Genomic DNA, 18994 nt, shown 5'->3' with positions numbered 1-18994 from the left:
GTGCAAAACGCATTCAGGTTTAAAATCGTCTCCTCCCTCCCTCTCTCGCGCCTGCTGTCGGGCTTCTATCCAACCCCTGGCATACCCTTTGCACACCCATCGCTACAGATATTTTCGTCGAATATAACCGGTCGAGTAACACGTGGATGAGTTCCGATTCGAAACTTTCGAACGTTTCGCGATTCATCGCGATTGATCACGCCACCCCCGCCCCTATTTGGTCGCGTCGATGTTTACCCCTTTCGTTCGCAGAATCAAACCCTATACGACATTCCACTTTCTAGGGAATTACAAATATTGCTATAATTATATGTCATTCTTTTTTTAAATATATTTTTACCCCTTGAATTATAAAAAGAAAAATGTAAAAAAAATATATATATAAATGAAAATATCCTATTAATAGCAGGATGCAATAATAGATTTCTACCTAAATGACAAATCTCATTAATGTAACGATTCTAATATTACGCGTAACTAATGTTATGTATACTGCCGATATCTGTCTCATTCTAAGTCCCTTCACCGATTTGTTCTTCTCTCCCTTTGTTTCTATACCCGATCTGCCACTCATTTTCCTTTTTTTTTACACATTTGCCCCTGTCTATTCTTTCTCCTCTTTTTCACCCTGGTTGCACCCTTTCTTCCTGATCGCGTTTTCCAACACGCGTTCATTGTACCTATTCACATGGACCGAATGAAACAGCTAGATGGGACTCGAATTCTCATTCGATTGATTACTTTCAATGGAGGAGGAGAATAATACTTTTATTATTGATATGCTTCCTGAATTCATCGTATTCGTGGCTCGTTGTAGCTGTACGATTAAAGAAATCAATTTTTCACACGATGAAGTTTGTTAACAGGTTCGTTTCATTGTTTAATAAAAATCATCTCGTTATCCTGCATGGCTCGAAGGGTATCAGTACCCCAGAAATGATCCAAAAGAAATGGACCGATGGGCACCTGTGCCTCAGCCCCAGCGTAGACGAATCTTAAACGTACCAGTAATTACATTCAGACCCTTAAAGCTATCCCTTCTGCTAAGCGGCCAATATCGATTCAGTACAATCGATTCGATAAAATTAATAAAGAGCTTCTGTTAAGCTCCTTACCCGCTGATAAACGGCTCCCGAAGCAGATCGCGGGGATTCACGGGGGCGGAGCTGGATTCCGTGAATATGATTCTATATTTGTATCGATGGTAATGTAATTACGTTCGTGTCCGCCTTGTGACAAGTTGGAACAGGTACCGATTGCTGGACGAGCCTTCATGTACTTAATATTTCCTCCATTTTATTAATTAACAAGCATCGGACGACAGTTATAAATTTTTGGAACGTTACATTAATTAAATAACATTTTTTGTTTCAGATTAGTCAACTGGTCGAGGAAGTGTCCAGACTACAACAGAGCCTGCAACGTCTGCAAGAGACAAGTGCCCAGGCGACAGCCCGGCTGGAGGAGGAACTGGAGGCTCGCAGACAGCACATCAGCAGACTGGAGAGCAAACTGGAACGACAGAGGGATTATGACGACCTAAAACGCGAAATTAACGCACTAAAGTCCGTCGATCTCTCGCAGATTCCAACCGGTGAGCCTGGCAAAAGCTTGGAGCACCTTCTGATGGAACGCTCGAAGGCGCTTCAACAGACTGAGAGCCTGAAGCCATCCAGCACCCCGGACGCGCTCGGTAAGTCGATGCTGATCAATTCTCTGTCACCGTTCGGTTACGCGGAGATGAATTCTGCAACGAATCGTTGTGCCCCCTTTAGATCAGGAATTGTCCGAAATGATATAGTTGAGAACCTTTCTGGTAACGCTACTAATTCCTGCGCTAAAGTTCTGGTCTTCGATCCCCGACTCTCTCTCTCTTCGAGGCTACGTCGAAGGGCTCCATGTAATAATATTAATAAAATGGAAAAAAGGACACGAGTCACGCAACGCGGACGCTTTTATAAAGAACGAGGGATGACTGAAGGAGCTTATCGAGAGAAAAGGAACAACAAAATAACTCTTGCTTGCCATTGTGTTCTTTAACTTTTATCTACATTCTTCCTCGTCTTTCTCTATCCCAATCTCTTCACTAATATATATTGCTCCTGTTTTCTACTTTATCATCTACTCTCTCTCTCTCTCTCTCTCTCTCTCTTTCTGTCGCTACGGTGCTGCTATCGTTCTCTGATACTTTATTCATACCACTCTCTCTCTCTCTCTCTCTCTTTCTCTCTTTCTCTCTTTAGCTCTATTTCCATCTGTATCTTTATCTTTCTTCCTCTGCCTAATTCACCGAGATCCTTTATTGCTTGGATTGCACACTTTTCGAGCTGCTCTCTCGCTGGTACGTAAAATTAACGTACCCCTGTAGAAGGTACTAACGTAACCGTGACCCGCACGTTATCCCAGGACCCGAAGCTCCTTACCTTACCATCATCGACACTCTGATTATCTCCCCCCCCCCCCAAAAAAAAACGTCCACCTCACGTCGCCCGGAGCCCCGACTACGACCGTCTGCACGCTGGGGATACGCATAGTCCCGTACACGCAAATTTCGTGGACAATATTCGGCAATATTTGGCCGGGTCGTTTTACCAATCGATCGGGAGAATGAGAAAGAATAAGAGAGCGAGAGAGAAGCCGCGTGATCACGGCAGAGAAGGAAAGCCAGTCATCGTATCCGGGTTCCAAGCGTGTTATCCTCCTCAATCTTGTAGCTTCCGGTCGCAACGAAACAGATGGATTCCTTTGAAAAATGACCAGTGAACCGAAGCCGGTTCGTTGACGCGCGACACTTTTCCTCTCGTTGGGCCACGTTGTTCCTCGTTTCTGTGGACCAAGCGACGAAGCGTCGAAAAAGAGAGTCTCGGTCATCGTGTATCGTCCAGGAGGCTGCCGAAGAACTTAGGATTACCTACTGACGCGACACGAGAAAAGGAAGCCGGTTCCAAAAGAGTTGCGAAAGCAAACCGTTAGGTTGACCGTCATCCGCGTGTGTGAGCTCGTGTTGACGCGGTCCCTTGTGTTTTTGGTGGTTGCAGGTGGACTATCGTCACCCCTGCAGCGCGCCTCTACCGCCTCACCTCACGGGGTCGGAGGTGTACCGCCTTCGTCCCACGTGTCCTCCCAGCAACCACCGCCACCACCCCCAGCAGCAGTCTCCCTTCCTCCGCGTTCCACTCCTACACCCTCATCAGCCACCTCGACCACCTCCAGCCTCCTCTTCCCTCCTCCTCTCCAGAATGTCGAGACCTTCGGCTCCTTCCTCGGTGAAGAGATCGTCGCCAACTGGAGGCGGTCGTTGGAGAGGTCCATCATGAATCAGCAACAGCAACAGCAACAACAACAGCATCAACCCCCACAACCACAACCTCAGCCGCAGCCGCAGCAGCAACCACAGCAAACGCAACAGCAACAGCAACAGCAGCAGCAGCAGCAGCAGATGACTCCATTGGGTCAACTGTCGCAGCAGCAGTTGCAGCAAGCTCAGCCACTTATCGGCTTGCATCCTCCAACCACCACCACTAGTTTAAATCATCTTTCTTCGCCAACGGACCCATCGTCCAGCTCCAACACGCCAGCCAAATCGAATACCCCGTTAGGAACCACTCCACTGAGTTGCCTTGATGCCGAGAAGGCTCCGACACCGGTGTCCGGCCACGAAACGCCTGCCCCACCGACGCCATCCTCCACCACCGCATTAACATCACCGCCGAGTTTTCAACCGCCCACCACGATGGTCGACACGTCAACATCGTCGGCCTCCGTCAACGGTGGAAGCATGACACCTGCTATACCAACTGCACCACCGATGAAAAGTCCCGCGGATCAGGAATCATGTCACAATAACAATAACAACAGCCATCATCTGGCCAACAACAACATCGGTGGCCTAAGTGTGCTGGACACACTGAAGAATCCGTTTCGATTCGACGAAAGAACGCATCCGTTCAGATTCAGCGACGAGTTCGGCGCAGCCGGGATGGCCGGCAGACTTGGCGAATCGCTCATCCCGAAGGGCGACCCCATGGAAGCCAGACTGCAAGAGATGCTACGATACAACATGGACAAGTACGCGTCGCAGAACCTCGACACCCTCCACATAGCCAGGAGGGTCAGGGAACTGCTGTCCATACACAACATCGGTCAAAGATTATTTGCCAAGTACGTCCTCGGGTTGAGCCAAGGAACCGTTAGCGAGTTGCTAAGCAAACCAAAGCCGTGGGACAAACTGACGGAAAAAGGACGGGACAGCTACAGGAAGATGCACGGTTGGGCTTGCGACGACAACGCTGTTATGCTGCTAAAGTCCCTGATACCCAAGAAAGGTGAGTACCGTCAGTTTCCAGTTGTCACTCCAGTTTTCCTGCCTTTTTTTCGACCTACGTATTCACTTCTATCGAGCGGTGAAGATCAGACCGAAGATCTGCCACAAGAGGCAGGTCGTGTTTTCTGCTTCTGGTCGTATCGACTGATCAGATCATGTTCAGGTTGAACATTACGAGGATGACAAGAGCGCTTCTGTTTTACATTTGATTGTTGAGGATGTTGTCCAGCAACAGGTTCAGCGTGTTGAGCTATGCTTGAAAGATTCATCCCGACGCTAAATCTGTTTGATGTGTCCTTCACTGCTGATCGATAACGGCTCGTTTGAGCTTCCGCCGCTGACTAAGAATTCTTTTCTGCCTCGCACTGCCAATAATCTGTTCTGCCGAACCACTAACACATCAGCTAGTCAGTTAACTGTTTTTTTTTTTCGGCTGTCTAATACGGGTGTCAATGGTGTATCTCTATTTGGTCTAACAATGGAAAGGGACATATAACCCTCGTGTACCGGATGTCTCATCCCTCTAGAGAAAAGATGAGAAAATCAGTCCTGAAAGATAGCCATGCGTTGGTGACGTCGTGAGCTTTCCCTGTCATCCGACAGATATTCATAGAAACTGTTTAAGAGCCATCAGGTGTCTTTATATGGACCACGGTGTGTCATCGTACTAGGGCCAAGAACACCGGAGTCTATTTTTAACCGAACACAATATATATACCCTCCAGACGTTCTTATTAGTACTTGATCGCTTAAAATAGCTGTCCGGATCGTTTTAGGAATTTCAATGTTCCAAGTATTTTCACGTTAGAGAGAGCTGCGCAACAGGCTGTTCCGCTTCGAGACCGCTGGGACTACCAGCTGACACTATGCAAGTCCTCGAGTACTCGAAATACATAGTATTTTAAGGCATTTTCTTTTGTTTCGATTCAACACTTTTCTCAAAGTTTCAACATTAGAGAATACTTACAAAAGGACAATCTAACCTACAAAAGGACAATCTAACCTCAAAATTAGGATCAAATACGATATCCGTAAAGTGATACGATGAAAAGATGGCGGGGCAAAATAGTTGGAAAGTGAGGTTCGATTTCACGTTTAATAGTCTTAATTAAATTATACAGCCAGTTAGCGTGGCAAGCTCGCTATCGATTGTTTGCTGCGTTTGGCAGCCATATTGTTTAGACTAATAGCTCTTGGGAGTAGGAAACTGGGGATGACTTCTAGGAAAGGGTGCAATACATAAAGGGTTCCAGGATAGAAAGGAGGATGAGGCGAGGGAGAACGAAAGGAAACAGGGTCCAGGAGAGAGCACAGACGTTCCAGATCCGTCTGTGTTTCTCGCGAAAGGTAATTACCAGATTGCCAGGGGATCGTAAAATTATGCTGGAAAACTAAAATTTTATCTATGAAAAGTAATATGCCCCCCTCTAGAGTAGGTACTCTTACATCCATGGGTTTACTTCTAAAAAAATGAACAAAACAGCTCAACCTATGTCATACAAAACGCTAAACTGTACCACGTGACACATGAATCATTCCGGAATACATGGTCTGTTGTTTTATCTTTACAAGGTTATATTTGTCAAACCGCTCCACCGTTGATCGTATCCCCTCTTTTTTGTGAATATTAATACCAATGGGAAAGGATGTCGAACGAAGCGCCATAATGGAACATCCGCGAGAAAAATGGAACCTCTATAAAATATACGGTAATACCGGACTCGCGAGGGGCCGGGGGGAGAGGTCGTCGTTGACAACGCAGACGTCGTGCATCAATGGGTTGTCGGTTTCCGTCGACAATGATAATCATGTGCATCGTGCGGGAAAAAAAAAACAGAGAAACGGTTAGAGGAACGGGAAGGAGGGCAGAAAGAAACGATGCGCAAAAAATCAGCACTCGTAACGTTCCTTCCGATATGCAGACCTTTGATGGTACAGGTTTGCGCGCGAACCTTCTCTGCGATGTACCTTGAACTTCCGGAATTTAGCCGATTAAACGGTTCAGTTGGGTAGACGTCGATTCGAATTCAAAAATGGAACTTTTGTTCCGGGAGATCGTCGAGGCTTGAAATCTCTCCGTGATTTTTAATAATCATTAGGAAAATAGCGTATTGTGTCAGAGTTTTAGGGAAATATTTTTTAAATGGCGATTCGACGACCAAGTTGCGGATCTTTTCAAATTTTTCCAAACATTTATAGAATTCTTTTTTCAATAAACTTAATTAGAATACTAGATATTAAAATAAAATGTACGTTCCATTTCATAAAGCAGTGAGATAAGTTTGGGTAGGTTTGTTTTGTAAAACGCGAAGTCTTGATATTGTGTTGAAATCAAACGCCACCTACGACAAATATTTTTAGTTATGAATATTAACTACAGCGCAAAAATCACGTAAACTGCTAATCCTGTGATAAATGTCCTGGATCTTAGCCCACTGTTCAGGGGACACATTCAAGCCGTTTATTATTGCCCGTGAGCAATGTAATACAATTGATCTAAGCTGGTCCAAGAGCAAGGTACCAACAGAATTACCGTAATAAAGATACTTGGTATTATTCCAACCCTGTTTATCGTGAAATTTTCTTCAAATACTTTCAAAAAGATTTTATAACTTTTAAATTAGATTAGAATGCGTCCTCAATAGAAAACAGAAAGATAAATGATTCAAAAAGTCTTTAAATTGTATTTTTAATATATTTATTTAATTTACAAACAATAGAACACTTAAATTTATTTTGATCGTTATAACAAAAGATTTTTGTAAAAGAACAGTCGAGGAATTAATGACCTTCGCTGACCGCAGTGATTAGTGATTATCCTTTTTCATTCTTTTCCGCTTGGATGTTTATTCATTATTCGAGTAGTTTTAATTCTGAAAGCGTTCGTTGCTTGAACTATCTGAAATCAGTGGAATCCTTTTTAATTCAACTACCCTTTGGAGCGTAGTCCATTTATCGAATCGAGGATACGCATCGCCATAGCCATGGGACTCTAATTGTGCAATTATAATTGTAAAGTTGTTCTACTGGCAGGCTTGAAATACGCTTGTTATTTCCTTCTTCGCCGCGAGACTAGTTAAATAAATGGGATATAAAATAGAGGGAACCGGAGCAAGCTAGTTTGATATTTCAATCGAACATGAGAATTTTTAAAGTAAGAATTAAATTTTGAAAATTGGTAGAATTTTCATTTTGATTTTCAAAGTTTAATGGATACATAAATCTATAATTATAAATTTTAAAAATAATAAAGCATTGTAAAAATAGGGAACTAAAAGTGAACAAAAATTTTAAAAACAAAATTGAAGAATCATTTTCTCTATAGAATCATTATAGTAGAACAAATAAATTAACGCTCGATGTTAGCGGTCGTTGACCCACTATGGCAGAGATAATGTTATCAGTGTGCGATTGTGATTTCAAAATCTGTCCCGTTCAGCTGTAAAATGGATGAAATAGTTAGAAACGACACGCGCACTGATTTTCTCGTAAAATCGATATCAAATATCATTCGCAGCTTTCCACTGTCTTTTAATCAATTCCACGCGATTTAAAAGTTCGCTCACGCTAAAATGGCAATCGTTACGTGGAAGGTAATTTTCCGCGGCGAAGAAAATCGATCGTTTTGAATTTCATTCTTAACAACACCGGAGCTTGTTACGAAGCTCGATTCAAAGAAGAAATCCCCGACGGTGCCTAGCAGTCGCGTATTTCACCGTCAATTAAACGCGCTATATGCAGCCACGCACATCTTGCTCGTACACAAGAGAAAGAGTATAGCGCACCGCGAAAGAGTTACGTTCATTAGCGAGGCTACTCTGCTTCATATACCGATTTTATCAGATTTTCTGTCCCGGTTGTATCCTTCCACCTCCTGACGCCTCGACCGTACCACTACGTAGCCCTTGTCGTCGTTGAAAGACCCCGGGTATTACACGTAGCCTTAAGGTGCTACATCCTTTAAGAGACCTTCCGTTTCTCCAAACATTCCTCTTCAATTTCATACAATATTTATTCACTGCACTGGCACTAATGTCGTATTCATTTCTCATATGTTAATTAGCAAGGTAGTAATAATACCGAAATCCTTTTAAGCATAACAATCTTAATCCTCGGCGAAACGGACAAAGAATTTTCTAGGTGTCCCTCGCTTCCGTTGCGCACCCAGTGCCGCCACCTCCGTTTCTCCCGGATGATGAAATGTTACGGTTCGTTCGTTCAGATCGCATCAAGGCATCAAAGACCGACTCGTAGGAATCGTTGAAAGAAAGAACAATCGCGTAAGGACAATGGCCAGACCGGAAAGGGAATCCATACAGCAATTTGTCTGACTCGTACGCGAGCAATGGAAGTCGGGCCTCATCGTTCGTTCCTTTTTCTTTCTTTTTTTTTTCTTTTTTAACTCGTCGGGTTACGCGTGTATCCTGAAATTCCTTTAAGTTTGACAATAGTCGATTACAAAATTTTGAACGATTTCATGAGAACCCATGACAGAGGCTTAAGAAACCATACGATTGTTAGGAGAACACCGGTGTTCCCGATTACGCTGTTTCTTACGCCAGTCGCGATTGTTGGCTGACCCATGGAAAATACACGAGCCCAGGGAATCGATGGAAATCAAAAAAACGATTGGAAAACACCGTTGTGAATTAGTTCTCGCGTTTCAGGGCTGTACACAATGGCGGATGGTTAGGAAACGTGAATGAATATTGGCGGGAATTGAGGTTGGGTGTCAACAACTCATGATTACAAATATCTTTTGTCTGAAAGTATTTTTATTGAAACTTAACTACAAACTTCGTACAAAATTCCTCAACAATTATTTTTACAATGTTTGTTAGGAACATTCGCGGTGTTTTTGTTTCCTGTGTCGTTCAGAATGTTCGAGCGTGCTCGCTGATAAAACATTCTCCCGTCCCGCGATTGTTATGAATATAGATGTGATGTAAGGGAAAAGAAATGAATAGTGATATTAATGCAGGAACTTGGCGGTAATTGGACCCGATAAATCTTCATACGTAATATGTCAAATATGTATGGTTGATCGAGTATCGTTGCTGTTACCGCAGTGTTTTAATCTGTATTCCGTTCGATAACGATAATGCCAATTTCATCAGCGTTAGACCGCAAAAAAAAGCCGACTTTCAGGAAAGAAGTAACGCATAATAATGACCTCATTCTTTTTATCTCGGCGAACCGATGGACGCGTCTCTGTCGGCACTGTCGACTTCACTAAAAACACATTTTTCATCCGTCTGTCCATTATTGCGAGATACATTGACGTCGGTTATCTTTTTTAGAAGATGACAAAAATTTCTTGAAGCTGAAGAAAAGTATTGAATTTGAAGAAATTTATTTTTAAAAATTTTCAATATTCTCTAATTTTCAACATGCTGTCAGTAAAGTTAGAGCAATTTTTAAGGTTACCAACATTGTTTACAAGATTAAGCCCATGATTTATAAGTTCAGGTTACTTTCTCAAAATAGCGTAATCGTGAAGTTAATATTTAACTTCTTTTCTCGTCTTGAAATGCTCACGAAACAAACACGTCACGAACTTATTGGACTACCTGATAGAATTGAATTTCAATGGTTAATAACATCAGTCGATTCTTTTGGATAAGAGCAGCCCCAGGAAAATGTCGTACGGTTAGAGAGGAGGTTGGCATAAGTCGAAGTCTTGCTGGCACGAATTCAAACGACAGGGCAACACACGCGTGCCGCAGACCCGTGTGTACACGTCGCGTTCCGTTCTCCCACATCGACGAAACGAGCCTCGACTGTCGTCATTGTCCTCGTAATGTTTCCACCCACCGCGTTGTCGATTTCTTGAAACATTTCCCGTCGACCAATATTCTTGCAATAACCGCAACATTCTCAGCCACTTGGATCGTCGTCCACATTCCGTTCTTAATCACCAATTAATCTTCGCTTCTTCCTCTTCGCGTTCGCTACCACGTTACATTTTACTTGCGACGAAAATGAAATTTTCAACGTGCCTACACTCGGCTAAGTGTCCATTTCATTAATTAGCCAATTGACACAGGGAGCCTTTAATAATTTAGAGATTTTTCTAGATTAATCTAGATTTTTTAAAAATAATGTCCCTTTTAATATTATTCTCTGAAACGACATTAAAAATCTAAAAAATGTCATCTGGGAGACCTATGGATTTGAGAGACCGAGAAAGTAAGGGCATCGGAGCAATCAAAGACATGATCGATGGCTCATTCGTCTGAATCTTACGGCTTATTGGTCAATTAGACGGGAAACACGTAGGAGAAGTACACGGTTGTCTACGTGTACGTTGGGGGGGAAAGGTCGTAAGGGTGATCCCCTAGAAAAGGATATTTTAATTATCGTCGCCGGGTTACGCTCTGCCTTCGGGTTCTCGCCGGTGTTATTGATTTTGCGTTGTATTAATTGCTCCCACGTTCGATCGAACATGAAATCAACCAGGCCCGACCCCTCGGATCTGATTAGGTACGTGGGGTTGAGTCTTCCTTATCGAACATCGTTCGGTAACGGTTGAAATTGAAAGGCATTGATCGACAAGCAGTATGAATTTTCAGGAGATCAAACGCGATACAGAAATTTGCCTCGAATCGTTATCAGAGAAGAGGATTTAGGTTAAGACCGCCCCGTAAGACCCTGAACCTCTAATTTTAATTTAAATTTAATTACGCCTAATTCTAAGACCAAAGAAAGTAAGAACGCACCACAAGTTGTGCCTCACCCGTAGAGTATGTTTCAGGCAAGGAGCAAGGAATGCCAGCATTCGCTCGCGGTCCACAGGAAGGTGGTCCGCCAGAGATGAGTGACGAAAGGTTGGCGCACATCCTCTCGGAGTCGGGCCACCTACAAATGAAGAGCGAACACGAGGTGTCGAACGATGCGGACAGCAAGAGTCCGAGCAGGATCGGTTGTCCGAGTCCTTTTAACAAAGACAGGCTCGACAGTCAGAACAGAAGATTAAAGAAGTACGAGAACGACGACATTCCGCAGGAGAAGGTGGTCAGGATCTATCAGGAGGAGTTGGCCAAACTGATGGGAAGAAGGATCGAAGATCTTCGTGGGCCTAGGGAATTCCCTTCCAGGTGAGGCTCGCCGACGTGTTGCGTTTATACCGGAGGTCCTTGATCCGGCTAGTGCCAATAGTGTATCCCATAGATCTTGTGAGTCACAGTAAGTCGCGGCCGCGTATCAACTCTGCTCAACAGATGACGTATGATGCTAAAATTATATCTCTTTCGTTACTTAACACGTAAATGTCAGGTGTAAACGCGAACTCCTTTCGCCCAAAGCTCGCTTAACTGCACGCATTGTTACGCGAACCTTATAATTATCGATTGATCATTATTGAGGACAGCACGAGACCTCGATTGATCGTAGCGCGATGTTTCCACACTTTTTCAGTGGCACCCAAGGTGGCTTTCAGGGGATGGAACGTACGCAAGAGGACATTCGATTGGCGCTCGACGCATACCACCGAGAGCTACAGAAGTTAAACGCGACACCGGGTCAGAATCCTTCGCTAACCGGGCTGCCAGGATTACCCGGGCTACCTGGTCTGCTGGCTCTACAACAACACGCCCTTCAACAGCATCATTTAGCCACCAACGGTGGAGGTGTTCAAGACCTGAGTTTAGGAAAGGTGGATCCCAGGAATAAAATGATAAACGGCGTCTCGGAGGAGGAGAAGGAGAAGATTGAGGAAGCGATGAGACACGCCGGAAGCGCCTTCTCCTTGGTTAGGCCTAAACAGGAACCCACTGCTGCACCTCAGTCCACGCCGGGCGGATCTAGCGCGAGTTCACCGCTGGGTAACTCCATTCTTCCACCAGCGATGACGCCCAGCGAGGAATTCTCCGGCGCAGCGGCCGCCAGTCCTCTCCAGAGGATGGCTTCTATCACAAATAGTCTGATCAGTCAACCGTCCACGCCTACCCACCACTCGGCCAACCAGAGGCCCCTGAAAGCTGTACTTCCCCCCATCACTCAGCAGCAATTTGACATGTATAATAACTTAAACACAGAGGACATTGTAAAGAGAGTAAGTTGTGCCTACTTAGGCTCCTCGATAAAGGTTGATCGTAACAAGGTTTTTAACCTTGAAATCTGTACTTCCAGGTGAAGGAACAGTTGTCTCAGTATTCCATCTCCCAACGTCTGTTCGGTGAGTCCGTGTTGGGTCTGTCCCAGGGATCCGTTTCCGATCTCCTGGCGCGTCCAAAACCCTGGCACATGCTCACGCAGAAAGGTCGCGAACCCTTCATCAGGATGAAGATGTTCCTGGAGGACGACAACGCGGTGCACAAGCTGGTGGCCAGCCAGTACAAGATCGCACCGGAGAAGCTGATGAGGACCGGCGGCTACGGTGGCCTGCCTCGTAAGTTTAACTCAGGTCAATATAGATGTTTTGTTATTTTATCGAAACACATAGTTTGGGAGCTCGAAATTGTGTGCCGAATGCTGCTACTCCTTCGATTCGTTGAGAATGACCAGAGTGAAAGTGTTTGTTAACGGGAACCGCTTGACGAAGCAACATTCTGACGTCTGTCAAAATGAGCTTTCGGACTATTCGACGCACGAGTCTCGTGCACGATGATTCTTCAATGGATTGTTCCTTCTTCTTGCAGCTTGCGGGACGCCGATGAAACCTATGCCCCCAACTAAACTGGTTCAGGAACAACTTCAGAACGCGGCAAAAGCGCAGGCTGCGGCGCAAGCGGCGGCTCAGGCAGCGGCGCAGCATCAGCAAGAGAACCAGTTGCAACTCGGACCTCCTCAACAAAGCCCTCAACATCCTCAACATCCTCAGCCACCACCACCGATGATGTTGACGCCGCCGGGTCCCCATCATCCTCATTCGCAGCTCAGCATGCAGGAGTTGCAAAAGAAACAACATCAGCAACAGCAGCAGCAGATGAATCTTCACTCCCCCCATCATCAGATGACTCCGTCGCCCCTTCGTGGTCTCCATCCACACATCTCCCCAAGCGTATACGAAATGGCTGCCCTCACGCAGGAGCTCGATACCCAGACGATCACAACGAAGATCAAAGAAGCGCTGCTGGCCAACAACATTGGCCAGAAGATCTTCGGTGAAGCGGTCCTAGGGCTGTCGCAAGGATCCGTCAGCGAATTGCTGAGCAAACCTAAACCCTGGCACATGCTCAGTATAAAAGGACGAGAACCTTTCATCAGGATGCAACTCTGGCTATCCGACGCGCACAACGTCGATCGGCTCCAGGCGCTGAAGAACGAGCGCAGAGAAGCGAACAAAAGAAGACGCAGCAGCGGTCCGGGTCACGATAACAGTTCGGACACATCGAGCAACGACACAGCAGAGTTTTATCACGCGGCTTCTCCTGGTCCAGGACCTGCATCTGCCAAGAAACAACGAGTCCTCTTCTCCGAGGAGCAGAAAGAAGCCCTCAGGCTGGCTTTCGCCCTCGACCCCTACCCCAACGTCGCCACCATCGAATTCCTCGCCAGTGAGTTGGCCCTGTCCTCGCGGACGATAACTAACTGGTTTCACAACCATCGGATGAGACTGAAGCAGCAAACGCCGCACGGCCAGCCGGAACCTCAATCCCCCCGAGAACCTGGCCAGCCATTCGACCCAGTTCAATTCAGATTGCTGTTGAACCAAAGACTGTTGGAAATCCAGAAGGAGAGGCTGGGCTTGGGCAACGTACCCTTGCCCTATACCCCTTACTTCAACCCCAACTTGGCTGCCTTAGTAGGGAACGCCTTGAAGGAACAGTGTTCAGGCCTGGACCTGTCCATGAGTTCCCTGAAGAGGGAACCGAACCAAGAGTTCGAGGACGAGTACGCGGAGGACGCTATGAGTAATCTGGGTAGTGAGGACTCGGTAGGCTCCGCGGGCAGCATAAAGCAAGAGCCCGCGGAGACGCCCACAGTGCCCGCCACCGTCCGAATAAACAGAAGGAAACCTGCCGCGCCGCAATGGGTCAATCCAGAGTGGCAAGAACCAGCCAGAACGGGCGACGAGGTGATCATCAACGGCGTTTGCGTGATGCAGACGGATGACTACGGGGTGAAACGAGAAGCTGAAGAGACAATTAGGGTAGAACCAACGCCGGTCCAAGATAGATACGAGGAAGACGCGCAGAGCGACGTGTCCTCCGTGTCTGGGAACAACGGCCAGGATCGAGACAGCTCTCTGCCGAGTCCAAAGTCTGGACCGACCAGCCCTGTTACGTTACCGAGGCCACCATCCGCGCAGCAAACCCAACAATCCACCGAGGAAAGTCCCAAGGAAAACGTAGTGAAACACGAGCCAGAAGAGACCTGGGATTACTGAACGGACGGTATGGTTAAATCTGGTTTAAATGTGTTTCGCTGAAAGGGCGGAAGGGGGAAGATAGTTAAACATGCCAAAAACGATGCTGCGAACGTTACGGTCCCATTCTGCCGAGGACTACGGCCTAGTTAAGTTCTTAGAGAGAAAACCAGTCATAGGATTCGGCCGGGCCTGATGGGCCGAGTCCTGCCTACCACGAGGGCATTATTATAGGGAGGTAAATACAAAATAGGATACGTGAGAGTAGACACAACGTTTCGTGTGTGTCGGGAACTCTTAATGGTCGACTTTTAAAGACTACCCAGCGAGATGCTGCTATCAAAAGGAGGAACGGAGCTCAATCAAAAAAAGAACTCTTTTTTTTCGTAACGTTGTCTGTGCGATACAGAGTAGTGTGGTGTGCACAGTTGCTACAACGGATTCGTATTGTTAAGACTGTGACGCGACGAGACAGCCTGGAACGAAGGCTGTTCGTCGCAAATATTCGCTCGAAATCCGAAGAAACCCTGGCCGCTTCCGTTTTTTCCTTTTTTTTTTTTGAGAGGGAGAGAAAGAAGAAGAGAGAGAGAGGAGATTGCAAGGGTAGGACAAGGAACCGAACGAGCGATCGACGAAACGGAAATGGTCCGGGTTCACAGAGTGCAATCAACGAGAGTAAACCAGTTGTTAGATCAAATTATTATTAATTTTATCTAATTACGCGACGAGGCGAGCGATTAATAATTATTGCATAATTGTGATTCATGTTATATTGTTTATACATTTCTCCTATCCCATAGTCGTTAAGCTGTTAATGTTATTGAACTTCGCTCTCCGACTACGTACCTTTTATTTGTCTGTTCGGTTAAGAAGGCGCGTCGTTTTTGTTTTTCTTTCGTTGAGGAAAAGGAAAAGAAGAAAAATCGTGTCCTCTCGCTCTAGTTCCTGCGTTAGAGATTAGGGTTTGCATCGTGAAGGTAAGCAGGGCCCAGTAAACCTTCCAGGACACGGAGGTGTCCACTGGGTTCGGCTACTTGCCCGATGGAAATTCGGCTTTATGCTTGCCCACCGACTTACGAGAAGCAAGCATTAATCACTTAGGATCGGTTAGACCTGTTATCGACTTTGTTTTATCATTCGCCATACGTGATTTCCGTTTGCTGTTCTCGTACGGGCAAGCAAAGTAGGATTACAAAAATCTGTCCATTTATGTTCTTTTTTTCTATTCCCACATAGAGAGAGTGAGAGAGAGAAAGAGAAAGAGTTAGTTACACGATGATCGTGGTTATTAGTTACTATCAATATTACCGTATTATTAGGCTTACGTTATCACTGCTATTTTATTATTATTATTATTATTATTGATTATATTGTATTATTTTATTACCAATCAGATTCTTATCGCGATAACGACACGGCTTGTAAAGCCAATGTGATAGAGCTTATACGCGATGTGCCAGGGGGTCGGAGGCCTCCTTCTGTGAGACAAAAAAAAAGATGCGCCGGCATCTTTAAACCGGGTGTAAAGCGTGGCACCGTGAGCTCGCATCCACAATGTAAATAACTGTACAAAAGAAGAAACAAAAAAAAAGAAAAGAGAAGAAAAGGGAAGAGAAGAGACTCAGTACATGCGAGTACGTTACACGTACACGATCTTGTATATTATACTTAATTACCACACTTAACTCTCTAATAGCAGTATATCCACAAAACACAGAGACACATAAGAGACACATTAACGAGACCTAACGCCGAGTTTCCAATGGCAATCAAAGGACAACAGATCGATGGTCAATGAAGGGTGATCCTACGTGCGATGACGAACACGTGGGGTTAGTGCACGTGGGGGTTGAGACGCGGCGTTAAGGTTGGTGCGCACGGCGCGACAGGAGAACATAATTACGCGAATTACCCGTACACACTATCGATGCCTGCCTGAAAAAGGGGAGAGAAAGCAAGGAGAATGATTGTGCATGCTTGCGAGAGAGTGAAACGAAAAAGGGGTCAAAAATTATCCTCGATACTACGAATCAAACTTGTATTTACCAGATTAAATTTTAATCTTCGATTAAATTCTAGTCCGCAATTTAAACGAACGGAAGAGAAATTTAAAAAAAAATGTGTACATTTATGTATGTGCGTGCGTGTGTGCGATTGAGTGGGGGAGGGATGAGTGAGAAACAGCAAACCAGTGAGAAAAGCACTTAACAAAAAAGGGCATTGCTAATTGAGAGACCAGTGATCCGACATTTTTTTTTTTCCTTTATTTCTTTCTTTTCTTTTCTCAATTCACACTTTTCCGTAACCGACGGGGGACTAGTGGGAAATTGTATACCAGCGCTAATATTATCATTCTTTAACACTGATTCTTATTATTACCGTCACCCACATTATTATTATCATTATTATTATTAACGTTATAATTATAATTATTATCGAATACTGCTATTAATATTATTACTATTAGTTAATTTCATCGTCCATCGTTCAATCGTAACTTAATGACATCGACCAAACAATAAATACCAAATCGATGAAACATTGAAAATATAAGTCAATCTCGTTGAGTTACGAAAAATAAGTCCACCAAACCGATCGTCACCGAACCGTGCAGCTGCGTAAACAATGTAATTCGATCATTTTTTGGTGAACGATTGGTATTAGAGGTGTGCGGAAGAGCTTTGGGCGAAATCGGATAAGATTGGAAGATCAGGATTCGAATTTTCGGAATAAGGGCGCAGTTCGACTTCGAATCGACTCGGTAATAATCGAGCCCGATTATTGTCGAAACAATTCGCAGTGAATCTGTACCTTTGTGCCGAAGAGTCGGGATTTCGAGTAATCTCAACCGATCTTGCCAAAAGTCTCGGCGGCAGTTCGAAATCTCGCACACGTCTAACTGGTACACGTGGTTCTTTTGTTCTTCGCTATTCCCTCCCCCCATTTCCCCATCCCCCTCCACCTTATGTGTCTTTTTCTTTCTTTTTCTCAAACGAAGCGCGAGGCATATAGGTTCTTCTTCTTGTAGATACCGAATAGACTCTTATAGATAGCAGATAGCTTTAATTATTTAAGCGGTAAAACGATAAATTTCTTAGGCGAGTACCCGGTTTCGGGCGAAGGAATTTGTAATATAGAGGAAGACGGTTCCATTGCGGACGATCGTAAACCGTGGGGTCAATGAAGGACCACCGAAATGGGGGAAAATCATATCGTAAACCTTAATATTTTACAGAAGCGTCGAGAAACAAAATGGACTAACGAAAAGAACAAAAATCGTAAAGATAACTTGTAGATAGAAGTTCGAGGCTCTTGTACACGCGCGCGCGAGCGCATCCGCGTCACATGATCAAAAAACAAAGGGAGGTATCATATTTGCCGAGAAAATAAAAGGACATTGTCATTCAGTAGTGAAAATAATTGTATTTAAAGAAAAAAAAAAAACAAGGAACGAATGAGAGATTTACCCTAACGTAATAGTTCATTGATTTGTATTTCATTTCGAATTGTATCATAGCTTAAAAAAAGAAGATTATCCTGTACATTGCATACACACGATACACACGATACACACTCATTCACGAGCACTATTGTTTTAAAAATTGTACGTTTATGATTATTATACGAAGATAAAAAAGAAAATAAATAAGGTATACAAAGTATTGAAGATACGTGAGATATTTTATTCGGAATCTCGGCCTATCGAGACGATCGATTCGATTACTCCTTTGCGCCAAATTTTATGGAAATCGTATTTTGGAAGGTATCGAACGTGCATAAAATCTAATTCTAACAGCATTTTGATTATTGCGAATCGTTTCATATAATTGTTAAGAAAGAAGTTTTTTAAAGATTAATGGTTTATTGAAATGTTCGATATCTTGGGAATCTTACCGATGTACAGATTAATTTATTCTCGTTTAGTGGGAAAACCTGATAGAACAGTCTACATCGATTTCAATCCCGCGATAGCGTTAGACACGCAATAATACGATTTAAACACAAATACCAATGGAAAATTCCCTTTATTGTATATACGTACATGATTATATTATTCATATCAGTGTCTCCTTTCAAGAATTTCTAAATTAAAAGGACTGTACTAAAAACTGCACTACGGTTATTCCACTGATCCCACCTTACTTTTAATATAATAGATAAAAAAGATTTGAAAATAAAACATTATGCATTCTCTTTTCATTTTATATTTACAAAAATGATTGTTCAGAATTGTTGAAATAAATTTCGTATATTGTCCATAACAAAATTTATAAGATGAGAAACAAATGACTTTATAAGCTGAAATGTATCATTGAAATGAGATTATATCCAAGTCCATACAATAACCATTCTCTTACTTA

The 18994-nt window shown here is 44.1% G+C and overlaps 1 protein-coding gene across 6 annotated transcripts in view; it reads left to right on the top strand.

Annotated features, from left to right (window-relative positions):
* cut (homeobox protein, cut) overlaps positions 1-18080 on the top strand; it is a 96355-nt gene extending 78275 nt beyond the window's left edge. For 3 of the 6 annotated variants that reach the window (XM_034315653.2, XM_034315655.2, XM_034315654.2), the window contains exons 4-9: positions 1375-1693; positions 3039-4325; positions 11067-11421; positions 11717-12377; positions 12455-12728; positions 12964-18080. In XM_034315653.2, the coding sequence (XP_034171544.2) occupies positions 1375-1693; positions 3039-4325; positions 11067-11421; positions 11717-12377; positions 12455-12728; positions 12964-14654 (4587 nt within the window). In that variant the 3' untranslated portion in view covers positions 14655-18080. The remainder of the gene's footprint in view (positions 1-1374; positions 1694-3038; positions 4326-11066; positions 11422-11716; positions 12378-12454; positions 12729-12963) is intronic. The other 3 variants (XM_034315658.2, XM_034315656.2, XM_034315657.2) reach the window with 3 other exon arrangements.
* The last annotated feature ends 914 nt before the right edge of the window (positions 18081-18994 follow it).

The sequence above is a fragment of the Osmia lignaria genome, chromosome 15 (genome assembly GCF_051020975.1).
Source record: "Osmia lignaria lignaria isolate PbOS001 chromosome 15, iyOsmLign1, whole genome shotgun sequence".
In the NCBI taxonomy this organism is placed as follows: domain Eukaryota; kingdom Metazoa; phylum Arthropoda; class Insecta; order Hymenoptera; family Megachilidae; genus Osmia; species Osmia lignaria.
This window is presented reverse-complemented; position numbering and strand designations above follow the sequence as displayed.